General features: G+C 37.3%; 1 protein-coding gene across 1 annotated transcript; it reads left to right on the forward strand.

Moving 5' to 3' along the window:
- The first annotated feature begins 43 nt into the window (after nucleotides 1-43).
- Nucleotides 44-21,418, forward strand: AP3M1 (adaptor related protein complex 3 subunit mu 1). The gene is made up of 9 exons (XM_060034759.1): nucleotides 44-324; nucleotides 10,111-10,386; nucleotides 11,080-11,251; nucleotides 15,035-15,172; nucleotides 17,220-17,305; nucleotides 17,980-18,113; nucleotides 18,982-19,189; nucleotides 20,669-20,813; nucleotides 21,285-21,418. The coding sequence occupies exons 2-9, from the start codon at nucleotides 10,114-10,116 to the stop codon at nucleotides 21,383-21,385; spliced, it is 1,257 nt and encodes a 418-aa protein (XP_059890742.1). The 5' UTR covers nucleotides 44-324; nucleotides 10,111-10,113; the 3' UTR covers nucleotides 21,386-21,418.
- The last annotated feature ends 465 nt before the right edge of the window (nucleotides 21,419-21,883 follow it).

Consider the following 21,883-nt stretch of genomic DNA (forward strand, 5'->3'; position numbering starts at 1 on the left):
TAACCCCGCCCTCCCGATTGTAGGGACACCCTGACTGGTTTAGACTGCGGATGAGCGCCTAAGTCCAGAAGATGTGAAAGCTCCCGTTTCTCTAGACTCTGGATGATCTAGTAGATTATATCCTAAAATTCAAAAGACGTCTTTCTCCTCATTCAATGTCTTCTCACTCATTTACTCTTTCCAGTACTGTTGGTTACTTTGAAGCTGTTAGTCAGGCAATCTATCCGGCATCCCAACTCCGGGGTCCTCACGATCTTCTCAGCTGCCTCGGCCTCCGTCAGGAGAGGACCCCGCGTCGAATCACTGACTGGCGCAGGAGTCGGGGTGAGTGTGAGGGGCTGGGGGTCTGCGGACAGGGTGGCATCACGGAAAGTGGGACGTAGGCTGAATAGCTCGGGCTCCCGACTGCAGTCTGGGGTGCGGGAGCGTCTCTGGTGCTGTGGACCGGGGCCGCGCCTCTCTCCCGGCCTTCCGGTCTTTCTTGCCAGCTGGGCCGGAAGGGAAAGGTGCACCTGCAGCCCAGTGTTCTCAGGCCCTCAGGCTCAAGAGGTTCAGGCTCATTGGGGTCCCTCACCGTGCTCTGACGCGGGAAAAAGGTCTTGTCACCCACGGAGAGCTAAAGTACCGACGACTTGGACCTCAGCCCCAGGCTTCTGCTGTGGAGGACAAAATCCTTAAGTGTCCTGAGCGGACGTCCTGTTAGAGGGTGGCGCCTGGATGAGCCTGGGGTAATGCGGTGAGGACAGTGTTGCAGTTCTTCAGAAACGAGTTGATAGGACTGTAAACTGAAGAGGTGACAGTGAGTATGGAAAAGTGATAAACGATGTGCTTGGTTGGATTTGGTGGATTTGGATTGAACCCGAAGCTGAAGCTTGATTAAGAACTTGATACCTCTATAAAACTAGGAGTCCTCACATGAGAAGGAGGAATTTTGTGGAGCTTGGAATATATCGAGTTTGAAACAGTAGTTTAGGTGGAGATGAAAGAAAAGTTTATTTGAAAAAAAAAGCCTGATAAGTAAGCCAGAAAGAAACTTTGCAGGGGAGAACCAAGACAGATTAAGTTCGTATAATTTGGTAAGAAGTATTTGTTTTGTTTTGGGGAAACTTATCAGTGACATGAAATGCTGCAGGGATCAAAGGAGGAAGTTGAAGTCTGAGAATAGGTTGTTGGATTTGATGATTAGGAAGTCATTGGATCATTTGAGAGAACTGCTCTAATAGAGTCCGTTATTGAGAGGAGAAACTGCAAGTGTAGACTAATGCTTCTTCGTTTGGAGCATGAAGTGAAAGATGGTTGGCAAGGTCCATAAAAGGTTTGGGGTTTGTTTGTTTTGTGTGGGAGCAGAAAGCAAGTAACTAATGTATAAGATTAAACATTCAAGAAACAGGAGATAAGACCTGGGAAGAGAGGAAAGGGGATGGGATCAAAATTACAAGTGGAAAAATTAGTGTTAGAAAGAACGGAGGACACTTTCATTTGAGATCATAGGAAAAGTGGAGGATTGAAATGAATGAAAAATTACGTGAATCTTAACATACCTTTAGTAGGAATGCTCTCTTGGCAATAAGATTAGCTTTTCTTACTGAATCTTAGGATTTTACAATGTTTTTAAACAGTCAACATAATAGACTATTGGAGTTCCCTGCAGACTAGATATTTTTAAGTAGCTCAATAATATTTCAGTTCATACATAATGAGTGACATTTGTAGAGAAGAGGAATTCACTCTCTCTCAACAAATGACCTTCTCTCCTATTACGCAGAGAAAATAGAAGCCATCATCTTCTTGCAACCAAATGTACAAATCTGCTTCCCTTCTGTTTAAAGAGGAAAAAGTGTCCCTTCTCCTTGGGAAGGCAAATCCTTTCACCTAGTTTCCCAGTGCCATCCTCTCCTGACTTCTCAGGGTCTTTTTTTTTTTTTTTTTTTTTGGTTAAGTTACTTCTTCTCTCCAATTCATCAGCCTTTCCCCTTCTACTCACATTTTTCCTTCAGCATTTAAAAATATTCTTCCTTAACTTTATGAACTAATCCCATTTATTTTCTTGTCTTTTCCTCTCCTTCATAGCTATAGTTCTTGAATGTATCATTTACTCTCATCTCTGTTTTTCCAACTTCTTGCTATTTATTTCTCAGCACACTGCAGTATATTTTGTTTCCACCATTCCACTGAGCTACCACTGAAACTGCCCTTACTAAGATCACCAAATGGGGCTTCCCTGGTGGCGCAGTGGTTGAGAGTCCGCCTGCCGATGCAGGGGACACGGGTTCATGCCCCGGTCTGGGAAGATCCCACATGCCGCGGAGCGGCTGGGCCTGTGAGCCATGGCCGCTGGGCCTGCGCGTCTGGAGCCTCTGCTCTGCAACAGGAGAGGCCACAACAATGACAGGCCTGAAAAGATCACCAAATGGCCTCTATGTGTTAAACTGTACGTTCTCATCAGGCTGAAAATTTGCTTCCTTTGAGGCAAAAAAAAAAATCATACTTTTATGTATAAAGCACGGGTATTTATGGTACATAAAGAGGTGTACAGAAATATTCCATGGTATTAAAATTTTATGGAAGAGGGGTGTGAGTGAACGGGAATCTGAAAAGGCACCTTAGGATACAATAATGAAAGTTGAGAAACACTGTAAAATAACAGATATTTTCAGTTTTCCTTGTAGCTTTACCTCTTTGTGCCATTTAAAATGTTTACCACTCCTTTTTTCTGGAAACACACTAATATACTCTAGTTACTAGACTCCCCCCCCCCCCCCCACTTTTTTTTCTCATCCCTCTTCGGCCACATCTTCTCAGTCTTTTTCCAGGTCCACTTTCTTGACCCACATGCTACTCAGATTATGAAGTTACTTCCATAGGTTCTTTTCTACTATACACATTCTCTCTTTGTAGTTTTAGTCTCCTTATAGTTATATTTTGCATTAATAAAAAATCATGGAGCTTCCCTGGTAGCACAGTGGTTGAGAGTCCGCCTGCCGATTCAGGGGACACGGGTTCGTGCCCCGGTCCGGGAAGATCCCACATACCGCGGAGCAACTGGGCCCGTGAGCCATGGCCGCTGAGCCTGCGCGTCCGGAGCCTGTGCTCCGCAACGGGAGCGGCCACAACAGTAAGAGGCCCGCGTACCGCAAAAAAAAAAAAAAAAAAAAAATCATGATTACAGTACTCACAAATCTATCTCCAGTTTGGCTTCTCTCTGAAGCACCAGACCTATATATACAATGGTCTTCTGAATATATCCATTGGGGTCAGATATATCCAGAATTGGGTCAGATTGTATAGGACCAGGGCTGAATCCCTTGTTTTCCCTCTCGTCTCCACTGCCTGTTCCCCACCCCCCAAACTTTTCTCAACCCTAAATGTTTCTCTTTTCATTTTACTCCATCCCTATTATCAACACTCTAGTCTAGACCACACATAACTCATCTCTCAACTAGTGTCACAATATTCAGTTGCCCAATTATCCAGTTTCCACAGTGCGATCTTAAAACTGTAAATTGGGTTGCATGAATCCCCTGCATAAAACCATAAAAAATGATTTTACATTGCACTGATAATAAAGTGAACCAATCTCTGCTTATCTTCTCCATTCTCATCTCATCACTTCCATCCTCCTTCTGAAGTTGCTAAATTTGTACTGCATTTCTTTGTCTTATGTTCTTTCTCACCTTGAAGCCTTGTGGATTTTTATAGCGTACTGTATTTCCCCTATCATCTTACTGTATTAAATTGTTTGCCTTCTTTGCTGAACTCTAAATGCTGTGAGTTCAGGGACTCTTATTTTGTTCTCCTTGTATCCCCATTGCTTAATATATAAAACATTCAAAACTGTTGAATGAACAGGATCAAGATATTGGTTAAAAATCAGAATAGCTAGATTATTTTCTGGTTTCATTCTCTCACCTTAGATACAGGCCCTTCTATACCTCCATTCTGTTATATATAGAAGGAATACATTTTCTTTTTTAGACACTCTTCCAAGGATATTTTGACTATTGTAATTGCACTGCTTGTGAATCATCAGGGTGAGTGTGTTCAACATTCAGTAAAGAGGGTTTATGAAGTGTTTAAGCTGCAGTCAAAGCTCTGATGGAACTGCCTCTGAACACAGTTTCTTAAGTGGCTTTAAAATAAGCTTGGAGAATTCTGTTTTCTGACTCAGAAGTCACTAGGAACAAAAAGATAGTTGTGGTGGTAGCTTTCCCAGAAAGTTTATTAAAATAATGAAATAAATAACTGCAGCTACTCAAAGGATAAGTAGCTAAAGAAACAAGCAAATTTACACTGCTGCATGTGGTATTTGTTTTTTGCATTAAGTCCTTGGTCTTAATATGGATAGAAGAAATAAGCTTTTTTTTCCTATAATAGAAGGTTAAGATGGGTTTTGAAGCTAAGCACTGTTGAAAGCTACAAGTGCTGTGCTTTCCTCTCAGCACTGAGGACAACAGCAATAAATCCAGATGGCAGTTTAACTTACTCTATTCTTCTGAGACCTGAACTACTGCCAATGAAAACAACTTTGGTGGAAACTTTTCCTGGAAAGAATTTTTCACCAGCTTAAGAGGATGTGTAGGAATCTGGCCGCTCAAGTAAAGAAACTACAAAGTCACTTGCTTCAAGAATAAGCAGCTTTTTTAGGGTATATTGTGGCAATGGAGTACCACAGATCCATGTGAACTACATTTTCTTTAGGATGAATAGTTTAAGAAGATAACCTATGTCAGCTCTCTTAAATATAATTTCTGGTCTAAATAATTTATTAGAATACATTTTGGCTTCTAACTAAACAAGAGGCATATCCTTCAACTCTTCCTCTTAAATTATAAGCTCAAACAGCACATTTGCTGCCCAGTCCAATATGATAACAGCTAGCTCCATGTAGTTATTTAAATTTAAATTAATTAAAATTAAAACTTCAGTACCTCAGTTGCATTAGCCATATTTCAGGTGCTCACATGTGACTGGTGGCTGCTGTATCGGACAGCACAGATAGAGGACATGTCCATTATTGCAGTAAATTGTACTGACACTGATGCAATAGAGTGTGTTCCTGATAATTAGTTTCTAGGAGCTCAAGATTCAACTGGATCTGGGTTTGAATCCTAGCTCTGATACTTATTGTATCATCTTAGATAATTGACTTATCATTTCCAAGACTTTATTGTCTTATCTGTAAAATGGGGATAAAAACAGTATTTATAGCATTGAGTTGTGAGGATTAAATAAGATAATATAAAAAAAAAGATAATATAAGAAAAGTGCCTAGGATAGTGTCTGGCCCACAGTAAGTACTCAATTTTAGATACTATTAATTCATTTATCTTTAATGAATAAAATACTTTGAATGAAGCTGAAAATTAATTATTGTGAAGGATGCCATATTCCTTAGGGGGCTCACCTGAAGTGCTCAAATCTGGGTCTCATTGAGTTGATTCCAATGTTCCACTTTAAATCGTACTTTATATTTCAGATGAAAATTTCATTCCACAAAAGGCATCACAATGCAAATTAGTTGCAGATCTTATTGCTGGGTACTCCTGTTCTATTTTTTTAAAGTGTATCAGAGAACAGAGGTTAAAAGTCAGTAGGTTCTCTATATTCCAGTGGCACCATTTTAACACTCAAATAGAAACTGACACAAAGCAAACCTATTAAACAAAGCATCTGACTAGATAAAGTGGAAAGATTTAGGAGGTTCCAGATATTAATCCGGAAAAATTTAGTAGGTCCAAAGCCTGAGGTATCAGCGTTTATTGCTGCCAACCCAGGTTGATAACTTGGCTAAATAGAGATGCCTTTGAACAAAGAAACATTTTCTTTTTCTACTAAACTGGAACCCTAAACTATCAATATTAACAGCATCCATACTTTATTAATACAATAATTGCTAAAGCACATCTTAGTAGTTAGTATTATTTACTTAATAACTATTGAACATTCACCAAATGGGAAGAGGAAATCATCACCAAATAGTCTTTAAATGTCAACTGCTTTCATTAAGTAAATGACTTCCTATAAAAAACTGGTCAGGTTGATGTCATTGTTTTCTGTGTCAATAGAATTGAATGAAATCATTCTGGAAACTCTTCCTTTCCTATTTGGAATTTATCTTCATGCATAGAAATTATTATATTCATAGATTTTATATTCTTTCTCCTTAGGCTACATTTATCATTCACTACTGTAATTTTGAATGAATGGACCACTAAACACCTGATACTGATGTTATCTATATAAAGGTAGATATTTGTCCACTGTCTCCCATATTACAAGGACAATAAACTTTTTATTTGAAGCATAACTAACACTCAGAAAAGTATACAAGCCATAACATAAAGCCCAATGAATTATCACAAAATGAACACAACTTGTAACCATCATCTAGATCAAGAAATAAAACATTACCGGCACCTTAGGAGACCAACCCTGTTCCTGTCTCAGTCATCACCCCCACTCTCCTTCCCAAAAGAAACCATTTGATTTCTCAAACTATAGATTAGCTTTGTCTGTTCTAGAACTTCATATAAATAGAATCATACTGTATGTATCCTTTTGTGTCTGGCTTTGTTTGTTCAATATTGTGTTTGTAAGATTCGTCCGTATTTGTTTCATGTAGCAATAGTTTATTCATTTTCATTGCTGTGTATTTCCCTTTAATAATACACTAGTTTATTTTCCCATTGTACTATTAATAAATAATAATAGTTTTCACTATTACAGTATATTTTTATACATGTTTTTTGTGCATATTTGTACGCATTTCTGTTAATCCACCTGGGAGTGGATTTGTGTGTTACAAAGTATTAAAGAATACTTTTTATTAATTGAAAAAATAATTATATTAAAACTAAGCATTTTTTAGACTGAAAACTACTAAACTGCAGTTTTCTAAAAATGTGAAGTTTAGTAGTTTTCAGTATATTCACAAATCTCTAATTCCAGAAGATTATTTTTATTTTTTTATAAATTTATTTATTTTATTTATTTATTTTTGGCTGCGTTGGGTCTTTGTTGCTGCACGTGGGCTTCTCTAGTTGCAGCAAGCGGGGGCTACTTTTCGTTGCAGTGCACGGGCTTCTCATTGCAGTGGCTTCTCGTTGCAGGACACGGGCTCTAGGCACGTCGGCTTCAGTAGTTGTGGCTCGTGGGCCCTAGATCACAGGCTCAGGAGTTGTGGCTCACGGGCTTAGCTGCACCACAGCATGTGGGATCCTCCCAGAACAGGGCTCGAACCCATGTCCCCTGCATTGGCAGGCAGATTCTTAACCACTGCACCACCAGGGAAGTCCCTCTAATTCCAGAAGATTTTTATCACCTCAAAAAGAAATACAAAAACCAGTAACTCCCCATTCTTCCCCCTCTACCCAGCCCCTGGCAACCACTAATCTACTTTCTGTCTCTGTGCATTGGCCTGAATTCTAGACATTTCATACAAATGGAATCATACAATATGTGATCTTTTGTATCTGGTTTCTTTCACTTAGCATAATGTTTTAAAGGTTCATCCTGTTGTAGCATGTGCTGGTACTTCATTTCTTTTTATGGCTGAATAACATTTCATTTTGGATATCTGTTATTTATCCATTCATTGGTTGATGAATCCATTCATCAGTTGATAGACATTTGGATTGTTTTCACTTTTTGACTATTATAAATAATGTTGCTAAGAACATTCGTGTACAAGTTTTTGTATGGACATAGGTTTCCAGTTCTCTTGGGTGTATACCTAGGAGTAGAATTGTTGGGTCATTTGGTAACTCAGTCTTTAACTTTTTGAAGAACTCAAAACTGTTTTCCGCACAGCTGCACTGTTTTACATTCCTACCAGCAATGTATGAGGGTTCCAGTTTCTCCACAAACTTGTCTACCCTTGTTATTGTCTGCCTTTTTATTTGATTATATCTAGCCTAGAGAATATGAAATGTTGTCTCATTGTGATTTTAGTTCATATTTTGAAAAGATAGTGAGCTCTAGTGCTTATCAGCCATTTGTATGTATATCTTCTTTGGAGAAATGTCTTTTAAAATGCTTTGCACATTTTTTATTGGGTTATTTGTCTTTTATTATTGAGTTGTAAGAGTTCTTTATATATTCTGGATATTAGTCCCTTGTAAGATGTATGGTTTGCAGTTATTTTCTCATTCTGAAGGTTGTCTTTTTACTTTCTTGATAATGCCTTTTGAAGCACAGAAGTTTTAATGCTGATGTAAGTCTGGGTTATCTGTTTTTTTCCTTTGTTCCTTGTGCTTTTGATGTCATATCTTAAAAATGTTTTCTAATCCAGGGTCATGAAGATTTATGCATATATTTTTTCGAAGAGTTTTATTGTTTTAGCTCTTATATTTAGGTCTTTGATACATTTTGTATTAATTTTTGTATATGGTGTGAGATAGCAGTCCAACTTCTTTATTATGCATGTGGAAATCCAGTTGTCCCAGCACCATTTGTTGAAAAGACTATCCTCTCCCCTACTGAATGGTCTTAGCACTCTTGTCAAAAATCAGTTGACCGTATACGTAAGGGTTAACTTAAGAACCTTCAATTCTATTCCATTGATCTCTATGATTCTCTTTGTGCCAGCACCTCACTGTACCTTACATCGAGTTCTGAAATCAGGAAGTGTGAGTCCTCCAAATTTGTTCTTCTTTTTCAAGATTGTTTTGGCTATTCTTGGTCTCTTTCATTTCCATATGAATTTCAGGATCAGCCTCTCAGTTTCCATTAAAAAAAAAGGCAGCTGGTGTAATAGGGATTGCATTGAATCTGTAGATCAATTTGGGGAGTCATGTCATCTTAACAGTATTAAGTTTTCCAATCCGTAAGCATGAAAGGTCTTCCCATTTTTTTAGGTCTTTTAAATTTCTTTCGATGTTCTATAATATTCAATGTACAGGTCTTACAATTCTTTTGTTAAATTTGATCCTAAATGTTTTGATCTGTTTGATGCTTTTGAATTGCTTTCTCAATTTCATTTTCAGATTATTCATTGCTAATATATAGAAATACAGTTGATATTTTATATTAATTTTATATTCTGCAACCTTGCTTAACTCATTTATTACTCTAGTAATTAGTGTGTGCGTGTGTATGTGTAATCTTTAGAATTTTCTACATACAAGATAATATCATCTGGAAATTGAGATCGTTTTGCTTCTTTCTTTCCAATGTGGAAGACTTCTGTTTCATTTTCTTGCTTAATTGCCCTGGCTGGAACCTCCAGTACCATGTTGAATAGAAGTGGTGAAAATGGACATCATTGTTTGTTCGTTTTGTTAAGTGGAAAGCTTTTGGTCTTTAAGTATTAAATGTTAACTATGGGATTTTCTTTTTTTTTAAATTAATTTATTTACTTATTTATTTATTTTTGGCTGCGTTGGGTCTTCATTGCTGTGCACAGGCTTTCTCTAGTTGCGGAGAGCATGGGCTATTCTTCGTTGCGGAGCACGGGCTTCTCATTGTGGTGACTTCTCTTGTTATGGAGCGTAGGTTCTAGAGCGCAGGCTCAGTAGTTGTGGCGCACGGGCTCAGTAGTTTTGGCACATGGGCTCTAGAGCGCAGGCTCAGTAGTTGTGGCGCAAGGCTTAGTTGCTCCGCAGCATGTGGGATCTTCCCGGACCATGGCTCGAACACATGTCCCCTGCATTAGCAGGAGGATTCTTAACCACTGCGCCACCAGGGAAGTCCCTAGCTATGGGATTTTCATAGATGCTCTCTATCAGGTTGAGGAAGTTTCTTTCAATTCCTAGTTTAAATATTTTTAATTACAAAAGGTTGTTGGATTTTGTCAAATTATTTTTCTGCGCCTTTTGAAATGATTATATTTTTTGTCTTTTATTTTATGAATATTGTATATTGTGTTGATTGATTTTCATATGTTGAACCAACCTTGCATTCTTGAATAAATCCCACTTGGTCAGGGTTATAATCTTTTTTATATGTTGCTGGATTCAGTTTGCTAGTATTTTGTTGAGGATTTTTATACCTATAGTCTTAACTGATATTGGTCTGTAGTTTCTTGTATTGCCTTTGTCTGGTTTTGGTGTCCAGATAATACAAGGATGCTTTTTTGATATATACTAAATTTAAACGTTTTTCCTCCCCCAGAAAATGATCCACAGTCTATTTCTCATAAACTGTTCCGGTGACATATTTCTAGAGAAGCACTGGAAGAGTGTTGTGAGCCAGTCTGTCTGTGATTATTTCTTTGAAGCTCAAGAGAAAGCAGCTGATGTTGAAAATGTACCACCTGTTATTTCAACACCTCACCACTACCTCATCAGTATCTATCGGGATAAGCTCTTCTTTGTCTCTGTCATACAGACTGAAGTGCCACCTCTCTTTGTAATTGAGTTCCTACATCGAGTTGCTGATACTTTTCAGGTTGGTTATTCATCAGATACTTTGAATTTGAATTATCCAAGTTATATTATGATTATATTCTTTAAATACCCAGTTTTTGATGTGTAGTCTGTCTCTCTGTCTCTCCCTCTTCTTTTCAACTAAGCATAAGTTCATAAACATAAACCTTTTTAGTAGGGCATACAGTAGTACACATGGTGCTCCAGTTACTGTTTTAGAAGAACAAAACAATCTCATGGTAATGGAAGCTGTATTTTTTTTTATGTATTATAAATTATGTCATCAGGAAATAATAGTGCCCTCCACATACAGTTCTCCGAATAGTACCACGATTTTGACTGGTTATGAAATCTTCCAATACTTACACTTTATTTTTTTCTTGTCTTGCTGAATATACCAATAATTTTAAACTGATCTTTGTTTTTTGGAGTACCTAATCAAGGCAAATGAATTTTATAGTTCACATTCTGTTTTAACATTTCAGTGTACTTTCTGGCATAATATGTAATAGGAATTCAATTCAATTTAAAAATATTAAGGAAATATTGAGAAATAGTATATAGAACTATGGAGGGTTTTTTCCCTCTGTTTTACATATTTTCAACATCTTAAACAATGAATTATGCTACTGTAAGCTTACCCTTTAGAACAAAAAGTATTTAGCAAGCCTGTCTTCATGTCTTCCATTGTGTAATGTTATGTACATTTTGTTAGGACTACTTTGGTGAGTGTTCGGAGGCTGCAATTAAGGATAATGTGGTCATAGTATATGAGCTCTTGGAAGAAATGTTAGACAATGGATTTCCACTGGCTACTGAATCTAACATTTTGAAAGAATTGATTAAACCACCAACAATTCTGCGTTCTGTCGTCAACTCTATTACAGGTAAGATGAAACACACTCTGTTAGGAACTGAGCCATTAAAACTTCATAAACAATTCATTTTTGCTTATGATCTGGCAGATTATTAAGGTAGTCCATTTTGGCCAGAATTATAGTTAGTGATAATGTTAAAATGGATATATATTTCTTTTCATGAAAAAAGACTATATCTTAAATGATACAGAACTTTTGGTTATTACTCTTCTGTTATTTTGCTACAAGACTACAAAAATATTATTACTATTGTTTAACAGGAACTAGTAAGACTGAATAAATTATCCCAGTTAATCATAAAGAAGCCAATGTAGTGACAGCTGTTAACTATTGTGGTAATCATTTTGTAATATATACATAAATCATGATGTTGTATACCTTAAACTAATACAATGTTATATGTCAATTATATCTCAGTAAAGCTGGAAAAAAAATAAAATTAAAATATAGCATTATAAATCTGGCATTATGCTGCATACCCCACAATTACTAGAGTATAGAAAATTTAAGACTGCACCACAGAGTACATGCCATCTCCTCCAAGTCTTTATTTTGTACATATAGAAGATATATTAAAAAGAGAAAATTAGTCTATTTGTGAGATTTCGTGCATTGTGGGCCTTGTATTTGTGTTACAAACTTCTAATTTTGGTTTAATTCTTGAGTATAGCTAGAAATTAGGTACATCCAGAGGACGATATACTTTTGAAAGTATCAAAGTCTTCTAGAGAAAGATTTCTGTGAAATGTTAATATGCCACTTCAGCTATACTGTCCACCATTGCAAACCCCTTTCCAAGTGCACTGACCTAAAAAATGGGGTAAGAGAGGCCTATAAGAAAGTGATCATTCCTTTATTCATCCTCTGGGCAAGACTGAGTGTCAGGAGAAATTTAAGGAAAGATAGGGAAGGGTAAGCTGTGACAAAGCGAGAGAGAGGCATGGACATATATACACTACCAAATGTAAGGTAGATAGCTAGTGGGAAGCAGCTGCATAGCACAGGGAGATCAGCTCGGTGCTTTATGAGCACCTGGAGGGGTGGGATAGGGAGGGGGAGGGAGGGAGATGCAAGAGGGAAGAGATATGGGAACATACGTATATGTATAACTGATTCACTTTGTTATAAAGCAGAAACTAACACACCATTGTAAAGCAATTATACTGCAATAAAGATGTTAAAAAATAATAATAAATAAATAAAAGACATCAACTAACCGCCAAAAAAAAAAAAAGATGGGGTGTCTTTGCTCCTAAAACGTAAACTCTGGATGAGAAACTGAAAAAAAAACAATTAAAACACATAAATAACAATATAAGATTTTGAAAAGCAATTCCATACTTTATAGATGGTGTAGTGACACTGGAGGGTACACATGGTGTAATATTAAATGGGAAAAAAAAAACAAAACAGGGAGTTCCCTGGCAGTCCAGTGGTTAGGACTTCTTGCTTTCACTGCTGGAGCCCAGGTTCAGTCCCTGGTCAGGGAACTAAGATTGCACAAGCTGTGCAGCGTGGCCAAAAAAGAAAAAAAAAAGCACACAACCATAAAAAGTTACTCTTAATTATACATAAATATTCCCACAAAAAATGTTCTAAAGTTTATAATACCATCTCCAGCTAAGGAACTACATATTATCTTTATTTTTGCATTATACTTTCTGATTTCCAAAATGAACATGTATTTTATAGTCAGAAAAAAATTAGTGAAATATAAAATTTTTTAAATTTGATATTTTTTTAAATATTTATTTATTTTATTTTTATTTATTTAGCTGCTCCGGATCTTAGTTGCAGCACACGGGATCTTTAGTTGCGGCATGTGGACTCTTAGTTGCAGCATGCGTGCAGGATCTAGTTCCCTGACCAGGGATCAAGCTCAGGCCCCCTGAACTGGGAGCGCTGAGTCTTAACCACTGGACCACCAGGGAAGTCCCATAACATGGATTGTTAAGGCAATACATTATAAAGATCAAGAGAGTGGTTCAGTGGATAAAGTAATCTCTCCTGAACTGTAGTGGGTGGCCCTAGGACAGGGTCCTGGAGAATCAATAGAATTTAGGAAGAGAGGGAGGAATAAGAACATTCTTCATAGATGGAACTGTATGAGAAAAAACACACAGTGAAAAATCTTGAATTGTATTAACCTGTTTAACAGAAGTAGAGCTGTTTTTCAGTTGAGTAGTGAGATAAAATTAAAAAGTTAAGTTGAGGAAGTCCTGGAATGGTAGTCTAAATATTTAGCTTTAATCATAAAGCCAGTGGGGAAACATTTAAAGTGTTTGAACAGAAAGATTAAAGTAGTGTTTTTAGAAAATTCTGGAAGGCAACAGGATTGGAGACAGGAACACCAACCATAATTACACTACAAAGTTGTATGTGTACTTTGACTGCAACTACAATCGAACACGGGTTTGAACTGCCCAAGTCCACTTAAAGTCAGATATTTTTCAGTAAATACATATTATAGTACTACACAAGCCGCAGTTGGTTGAATCTGTTGATGCAGAACCATGTGTACAGAACACCAACTGTAAAATTATACATGGATTTTCAACTGCACAGGGATCAGCACCCCTAAACCCTGTGTTGTTCAAGGGTCAAGTGTGTATTTATTATTTTTAATAAATTTTTATTTATTTATTTTATTTATTTATTTAGGCTGCGTTGGGTCTTCGTTGTGCGTGGGCTTTCTGTAGTTGCGACGAGCAGGCTCTCATTAACGGTGGCTTCTCTTGTTGCGGAGCACGGGCTCTAGGCACACAGGCATGCGGTGGCATGAGGGCTTCAGTAGTTGTGGTGCACGGGCTTAGTTGCTCCTAGGCATGTGGGATCTTCCCAGACCAGGGATCGAACCCGTGTCCGCTGCATTGGCAGGCAGATTCTTAACTACTGCGCCACCAGGGAAGTCCCAAGGGCCAATTGTATATTTTAAAGTGAAATCTGAAAAAAGCAAAATTATCAAAATAGAAAAAAATAATAAATGCAACCTGTTTTGAAGGAAATGTTTAAAGAAATGTACCAAAATGTTAATGGTAGGTGTATTTTGGTGATAGGAAGATAGATTTTTTTTAGCTACTTTTCTGAACTTTTCACATGTTGTTGTTATTGTTAAGCATGTACTACTTTTGAGTTGGAAAAGTAAATTAACCAGAATGTTAAATATGTCACAGCTCAAGGGTATATGTTTTGGACAACCAGACTTATTTTCAGACATATGTCAGTTTACCAGGAAATTAGCCAGATTTTGAACATTAGCCATATTGCATGTGGGTGTGCCATATGGGTGTGCTGACCTTAAAATGGGAAACGGCCAGAGTATGTTCTTCAGCCAGTTAACTCTGCTTGGCGGCATCTCATGTATAATTTAAGCTGAATACCAAATGGCCTACTTATCACTCTGTATTCTCGGTGCAGACATTTTATCAGCAGAGGGTTTTGAAACAACCAGCCTCTTTTTTCCTCAGTGGTAGCAGGATGAGATTCTGTTGTTGAGCCACTGGAATTAGGTTAGGTTACTGTTAACACACAGGAAGCAAAAGATAAGTAAATGAATTTAACCTGGTTTGGCAGATAGACACAGGACCACATGGCCTATTTCTGTCTTCTAGAAATTTGATCACATTGGTATGGATATGTCTCTGACAGTTCTGTAAACCATCCACAACTTCAGTGGAGAAATACCCAAACACTAAAGAAGCAGCTAAAGTACTTGAGTTTTTTTTTCTGTTAAGAGCTTTTCTGATGAGCATCTTATGTGTTAGCTTTGCTTTCTGTTTTTCCGGTTTCTAGGCAGTAGTAATGTTGGGGACACACTCCCCACTGGGCAGCTGTCCAACATCCCATGGCGCCGAGCAGGGGTAAAGTACACAAACAATGAAGCCTATTTTGATGTCGTTGAAGAAATAGATGCAATTATAGATAAATCAGGTAATTGTGTGCATATTATCTTATCAGGGAAAAAACAGTTCAGCTGACATAAGCTGAATAGAAAACCGAAATCCCTTGGCAGTATGCATTTCAGTGGAAAAGCATTCATTTTCAAATCTGTTTATTTTGTCCAGAGGTTACATATTATTTTCATAACCTCTAGTTGAGAAATGCCAAACCTTTGTAAATCAGATCTAATGCCACCTTACTTTAAGCCAGTTATTACCCTATATTCATTTCCATCTTGCCATTTATTCAGTTTAATATTTGTTGTATATCTACTATGCACCATACTTTTTGCTACCAGTTTATCTGCAGTCCTTCTAGTAAAGACCCCAGACTAAAGAGCAGTACTGTATTAGAACCATAACGTTTTATTAAAAACATCTAGTCCAACCCTCACATTTTATACAAGGCGAAACTGAGGCTTAGAAGAGTTAAGTAATCTGTTCAAGGTCACACAGCTAGTTGGTGTGTGAATATGAGTTACTGTGAATTATAGACACTGTCTCTACAGTGAGTGCCCTTTTTATTATAAAATTCCATTGTATGGAATAATAGCTGTACTATTAAAGAATAATGGCTCTTATTTCTTAAAAGTTAACAGCTAGCTTAGTCCATTTCATTAGAAGCTTGGCTAATTTTATTTTAAATATTTTAACTTTGATTTATTGTTGAAGTATTTTAAATAAAATTAGCCAAGTTTCTAATGAAATGGACTAAGCTAGCTGTTAACTTTTAAGAAATAGGAGCCATTACAAACAATAAATGCTGGAGAGGGTGTGGAGAAAAGGGAACCCTCTTAACACTGTTGGTGGGAATGTAAATTGATACAGCCAGTATGGAAAACAGTATGGAGGTTCCTTAAAATACTAAAACTAGAACTACCATACGACCCAGCAATCCCACTACTGGGCATATACCCTGAGAAAACCATAATTCAAAAAGAGTCATGTACCACAATGTTCATTGCAGCACTATTTACAATAGCCAGGACATGGAAGCAACCTAAGTGTCCATCGACAGACGAATGGATAAAGAAGATGTGTGGTACATATATACAATGGAATATTACTCGGCCATAAAAAGGAATGAAATTGAACTATTTGTAGTGAGGTGGATGGACCTAGAGTCTGTCATACAGAGTGAAGTAAGTCAGAAAGAGAAAAACAAATACCATATGCTAACACATATATGGAATCTAAAAAAAAAAAAATGGTCATTAAAATATTTTAATTTTGAAAACAAAAACACTAATTTGAAAAGATACATGCACCCCAGTGTTCATAGCATTATTTACAATTGCCAAGATATGGAATCAACCTAAGTGTTTATCAACAGATGAATGGATAAAGAAGATGTATACACAGTGGAATACTACTCAGCCATAAAAAAGAAAGAAATTTTGCTATTTGCAGCAATACGGATGGACTTGGAGGTCATTATGCTAAGTGAAATAAGCCAGATAAAGAAAAATACTGTACGATATCACTTATGTATGGAATCTAAAAAAATACAACAAACTATTGAATTTAACAGAAAAGAAGACTCACAGATATAGAGAACAAATTAGTGGTTACCATTGTGGGGTGGGGTGGGAGAATGGGAGATACAAACTGTTGGATGTAAGAGAAGCTCAAGAATGTATTGTACAATGCAGGGAATATAGCTAATGTTTTATAATAACTAAATGAAAAGTAACCTTTAAAAATTGAATAATTTTTTTTTAATTTTAAAAATCACTGGAAAAAAATATTTTAACTTCATATCCAGCAGTCTTACAAAGTAGACGCTATAAAGATAGGGACAGGTTTGATTTTCCCTAGAATTATCATATTCTAACCAGAGATAGGTATAGGCCATGGCACTCAGTAAAGAAGCTATCTGAACTAGTGTAATGGGTCCTCTGTCCACTAACCTTTTAATAGATGTGCAAAGCTTCAGTATGTCTGACACCCAGGAGATATGTCCATTACTTCAGATACAGTGATAGCTCTAGTAAAGATGCAGATTCCAGTGATGTTATCACCTTTATTTCTTTCTTTAGGATCTACAGTCTTTGCAGAAATTCAGGGGGTAATTGATGCTTGCATTAAGCTATCTGGAATGCCTGACCTTTCCCTTTCTTTCATGGTAAGTTTTCTCCTGTTTTGTAGCTCCTTGCAAGCCTAATACATGTGAAGTACTAAATGAAATGATAAATACTGAGACATGTTTGTTTTAGATTGCAAAGGATTATCTAAGAAATATTCCTAACACAGCTTCCAAAGACAGCAGCTTACATGATGAGCATTGCCTTTATGGAAAGGCTGAGGAGGGGTCTTTGCCTCTGAGTATGCTAGAAGTAGCTTAAATGGCTGGCTGGCATCTGCAAATGTGCGGTGCTACTTTTCCTGAATTATTACATGCTTTGTTGATATGAAAGGGCATTGATCTTTTGCATCATTTTAGATACAGCATGATACACTACTAAGAACCATAAAGAGAACTGAGCTCTGATGCTATCTCTGCCTCTAACTTGTCCTGACCCTGAGCTCTTTGAACCTCAGTTTTTTCATCTATGAAATGGAAATGATACCACTCACATTTTCTACCTCATGGTTATTGAAATTCAAATAAAATAATGTATATAAAATACTTGCAGACTTTAAAGCATTGTGAAACTAAAGTTGTGTTGATGTGATCATAACAAACTCTTACATGACTGCTATATCTTGATGAAGCATATAATTTCTCATAGTATCTGAATTAGAGTTACAATATTCATTATACTTTATAAATATGGTTGTCTTCTGTTTCCCTGGCAGAACCCGAGGCTTCTAGATGATGTCAGCTTCCACCCCTGCATCCGGTTCAAGCGTTGGGAATCTGAAAGGGTTTTGTCATTTATTCCTCCAGATGGAAACTTCCGACTCATATCATATCGTGTCAGCTCACAAAAGTATGTTGATGCATCAATCAGAATCTCCTGTCAAATATCAGTGTACTGCATAGAACTCACTTTTCCCTGTTTCATTCTGACAAGTTGGGTACTTGAATTCATCATTGCTCCCTTTAGCCACTGCTCACCAGGAGACCCAGAAAGAACTGGTGAAAATGTGTGTCTAACATAATCAGTATACTTTGAATCTTAAGAGTACAGAGTAGTAGTAAATTAGACTGTAGTAAAAATATATATCTGAGAGCAAGCATTTTGGACCATGCATAACCTGGGCAAAACCGTAAACCCATACCATAATTTTACTGTGGTCTGTGGACGTCATGGCTGATAGAAGGAGACAGACTTACCTGTAGCTCTCCAGGACATTCTTCAACTAACTGGCTTGAAGTTACTCTTCTCTGCAGTGAAGTTTAAATGAATGATTTAGCATCGTGAGTTGTAGCTGGTTTGTCCCTTGAAAATATCAGAAAGTATTTTGGGTAACATCAGAACAGGACTTAAAAGCAGAGGAATTGTTTCTTGGCCCTTACCACATAAAAACTGATTTATTTAGTTTGTATAATTTTAAATTATCTTTCTATGGGATCTTATTTCATTTCTTTAAACTAGGGCTGTTTGCCCCAATTGCTTATACTATAATTAAGCTTCAGATTTCTATCTTGATTTGTATACTTACTGCTCAGAAATTGTATAATTCCTAGCGGAGTGTTTCCAGAACACTGTGCTATACTCAACCTGCTCTGGTACACATACTCAATCTGCAGTTCTGGGGGTATAGGATACTCTGGACTGAGGTTTTCAGGCCACCTCTGGAACTCACACTATTAATTGTATGTTTTTGTGGTTGTGTCTTTCTTTCTCTTTTTAGTCTAGTGGCAATACCAGTGTATGTGAAACATAGCATCAGTTTTAAGGAGAACAGTTCTTGTGGTAGATTTGATATTACAATTGGACCAAAGCAAAATATGGGGAAAACTATTGAAGGAATCACAGTGACAGTTCACATGCCAAAGGTTGTGTTGAATATGAACCTGACACCAACACAAGGCAGCTATACTTTTGATCCAGTTACCAAGGTACAGCCACCTAAAATCAAGAGTGAGCAAGTGTTTCTGCAATCTTTATTTTGTGCTTTGGGGATGTGGGGGGACAGAGGAAAGGGTCTAATGTCTTGGTTAAAATTGAAGTTCCTAACAAAACCTGGAATGCATACTGTGCTGTGCTTCTGCCACTGCCTGAAGAGGGAATCCTGCATCTGCTGCTGAGTCGACAAACAGAAGTGAGACTCATTCTTTCTTCCTTCAGAGTCTGCCTTTACCTATCCATTGATAATCCAGAGATTCACTCACTCTTCAATGAGGAAGATGTCTCATAGAAGCCTGTGATATAAATTTTGTCTTCCTTTAACAAACAAGGAAACTAAAGCTCTGAGGTCAAGTGACTTGCTCAAGGTCACACAGCTAGTTAGAGGCAAGGTTGGGATTCGAACCTAAGGCTATCTGGTAAACTTTTTAAAAAGAGAAAAGCATTATGTGGATATAATGATCTATTAATTGTTAATAGATATTATAATCTATTAATTGCTAAATTTTCTGTAGAAATTAAGACCTTTCTCTTCCTTTCTAATTTAAAAGCATTGTTTCATACTCTTCCACAGAGGATGTTGGCTAGGAAAGCTGCCTTCTCACCCTACATATATTATTTGCCTCTAGCAGAAGGATTTCAGAGAAATTGTAAAAGATGATTTTTCTCTCTGCTTCCTGCTTGGGTAAAAAATGATTCTTTTCTTCAGTAGAGTCATTGAGCTACCTGGTAAATGCAAAGGGTTTTCTTTTTTTTTTTTTTTTTTTTTTTTTTTAGTAAAATCATTGAATGTTAAAGATCATCTAATCCAATACTGAGGATTTGAAGAATCTCCCCAGAGACCACACAGGGATGAGAAGTGAAGGGGGAGCTCCAGATCCCTGGCCCTTCACCCCAGCTTCAAACATAATAGCTTCAATTTCTCATCTGTTACTGAGCTTCCTCACTAAAGATTTCATTTGAACAAAGGGTTCCATCACTAAAAGTTTAAAAACACCAATTTAGGCCCATCTTCTTATTTTATGGAGAAATAAACTTAGGCCCAGAGATAAACAGTAAAGGTGGTATAGTGGAAAGAACATTTGATACCAGAGAGCTGTAGGTTCAAATCCCAGCCTTGCCTCTAACTAGCCATGTGACCTTGAGCAAGTCATTTGACCTCAGAGCTTTAGTTTCCTCATTTGTTAAGACAAAATTTACATTACAGGTGTCTATGAGACAGCATATGAATAGTGCTAAGCACAGTGCTAAATCCAAAAGTAGATGCTTAACAAACATTGATTCTCTACCCTCACTCTCCATTCAGAGTCACAGAACTAATTAGTGATAAAACTCAGTGGAAATCCCAGGTCTGTTTCCAAGACACTGTGCTTTATTTTGTACAGAAGTTTATGGTGCCTTTGCACCTTGTCTTTGAACATATGTCTTTAATAAATAGTTCAGAATGTTTTTGTTTTTTATGTCTTTTTAAGGTACTAACGTGGGATGTGGGAAAAATCACTCCACAAAAGCTCCCCAGTCTTAAAGGACTGGTAAATTTACAATCTGGAGCACCCAAGCCAGAAGAGAATCCAAGCCTCAACATACAGTTCAAGATCCAGCAGCTTGCCATTTCAGGTAAGGAGAAATTTGACTTGTGTTTAAGGGTAATTGAGTTTTGCTGAGGTCAGCTACTAGGATCTTAGAAGGGTTACTGACATTCCGTCTCTACAAAGAGCAACAGCTCCAGTATGCCTTTCACTTTGTGCTATGGGTACAGTGATTTTGGAGAGCACCTTATTTCACACAGCTTCCCTTCACCCCTACCCTCATTCAAGCACAAAGAAAGGAGTCATTCATACTCACAGAAAGTAGAATTATCCTTAAAAGACACTGCTTGTCCACATGGGAATCTGAACTAAAACCATATTTCCATAGTGCTATAATCTGTGAATGGTAGAAGACACATTGCTTCCAAATGGTGACAAGCACACTGGTTAATGTCACATTTACTGTGTAGTAAACTCTATTTGCTAAGCAAATATTGTATTGGTTGGTGTGACCAGGATAGTAATTTATTCCTTTCCTTACCTATTCTTTTTGACACAGGCTTAAAAGTAAACCGCTTGGACATGTATGGGGAGAAATATAAGCCATTTAAAGGAGTCAAATATGTCACGAAAGCTGGAAAGTTCCAAGTGAGGACATGAGAAGAGGCCAGAATTCCTCAAGATATGTTTGTTTTCCAAGTGTCATTACAGTTTATTACCATTAGGTACCAATTGGATGGGAATACATATTCTAGTTAAAGCATTTGTGTCGAGCCACACACCGCTAACAGAGTTGCTTAGTAATCAATGTAGGGTTCTTAAGTAGCTTTAAGCTAAGGAAACTTCTGAATGACTTAGCTTATTTGTATCTTGTCACCTAGGATGATTTTAGAGGTGATTTCCTCCATAGGGAGACACCAGCTGGAGGCTGCATATTTTAACAGTCAAGGCAAAAGTCTACAGTGATAACCTCTCTCCTAAAACAAGTGAGCTGGTCTCAGCAGGAGCTATCTTAGTCTGTAATGTCATGTATCAAGTGCAGCCAAATGTCACACTTGATCTTAGCCATCCCAAATCTTCTGTCCCAACAGAGGAAAAATTCCTCCCACCCCAAGAAGTTTACAGAAAACTGCCTCTTCAAGTGTTTGCCTTATTCAG

The sequence above is a fragment of the Delphinus delphis genome, chromosome 16 (genome assembly GCF_949987515.2).
Source record: "Delphinus delphis chromosome 16, mDelDel1.2, whole genome shotgun sequence".
NCBI lineage: Eukaryota > Metazoa > Chordata > Mammalia > Artiodactyla > Delphinidae > Delphinus > Delphinus delphis.

What these genes read in the sequence shown, in the direction of transcription:
- AP3M1 (XM_060034759.1), top strand. Translation starts at nt 10,114, where the DNA reads ATGATCCACAGTCTATTTCTCATAAACTGTTCCGGTGACATATTTCTA. An exon ending in GAGTTGCTGATACTTTTCAG is followed by an intron (nt 10,387 to 11,079) that starts GTTGGTTATTCA and finishes ACATTTTGTTAG; the next exon opens with GACTACTTTGGTGAGTGTTC. An exon ending in CCAGCAGCTTGCCATTTCAG is followed by an intron (nt 20,814 to 21,284) that starts GTAAGGAGAAAT and finishes TTTTTGACACAG; the next exon opens with GCTTAAAAGTAAACCGCTTG.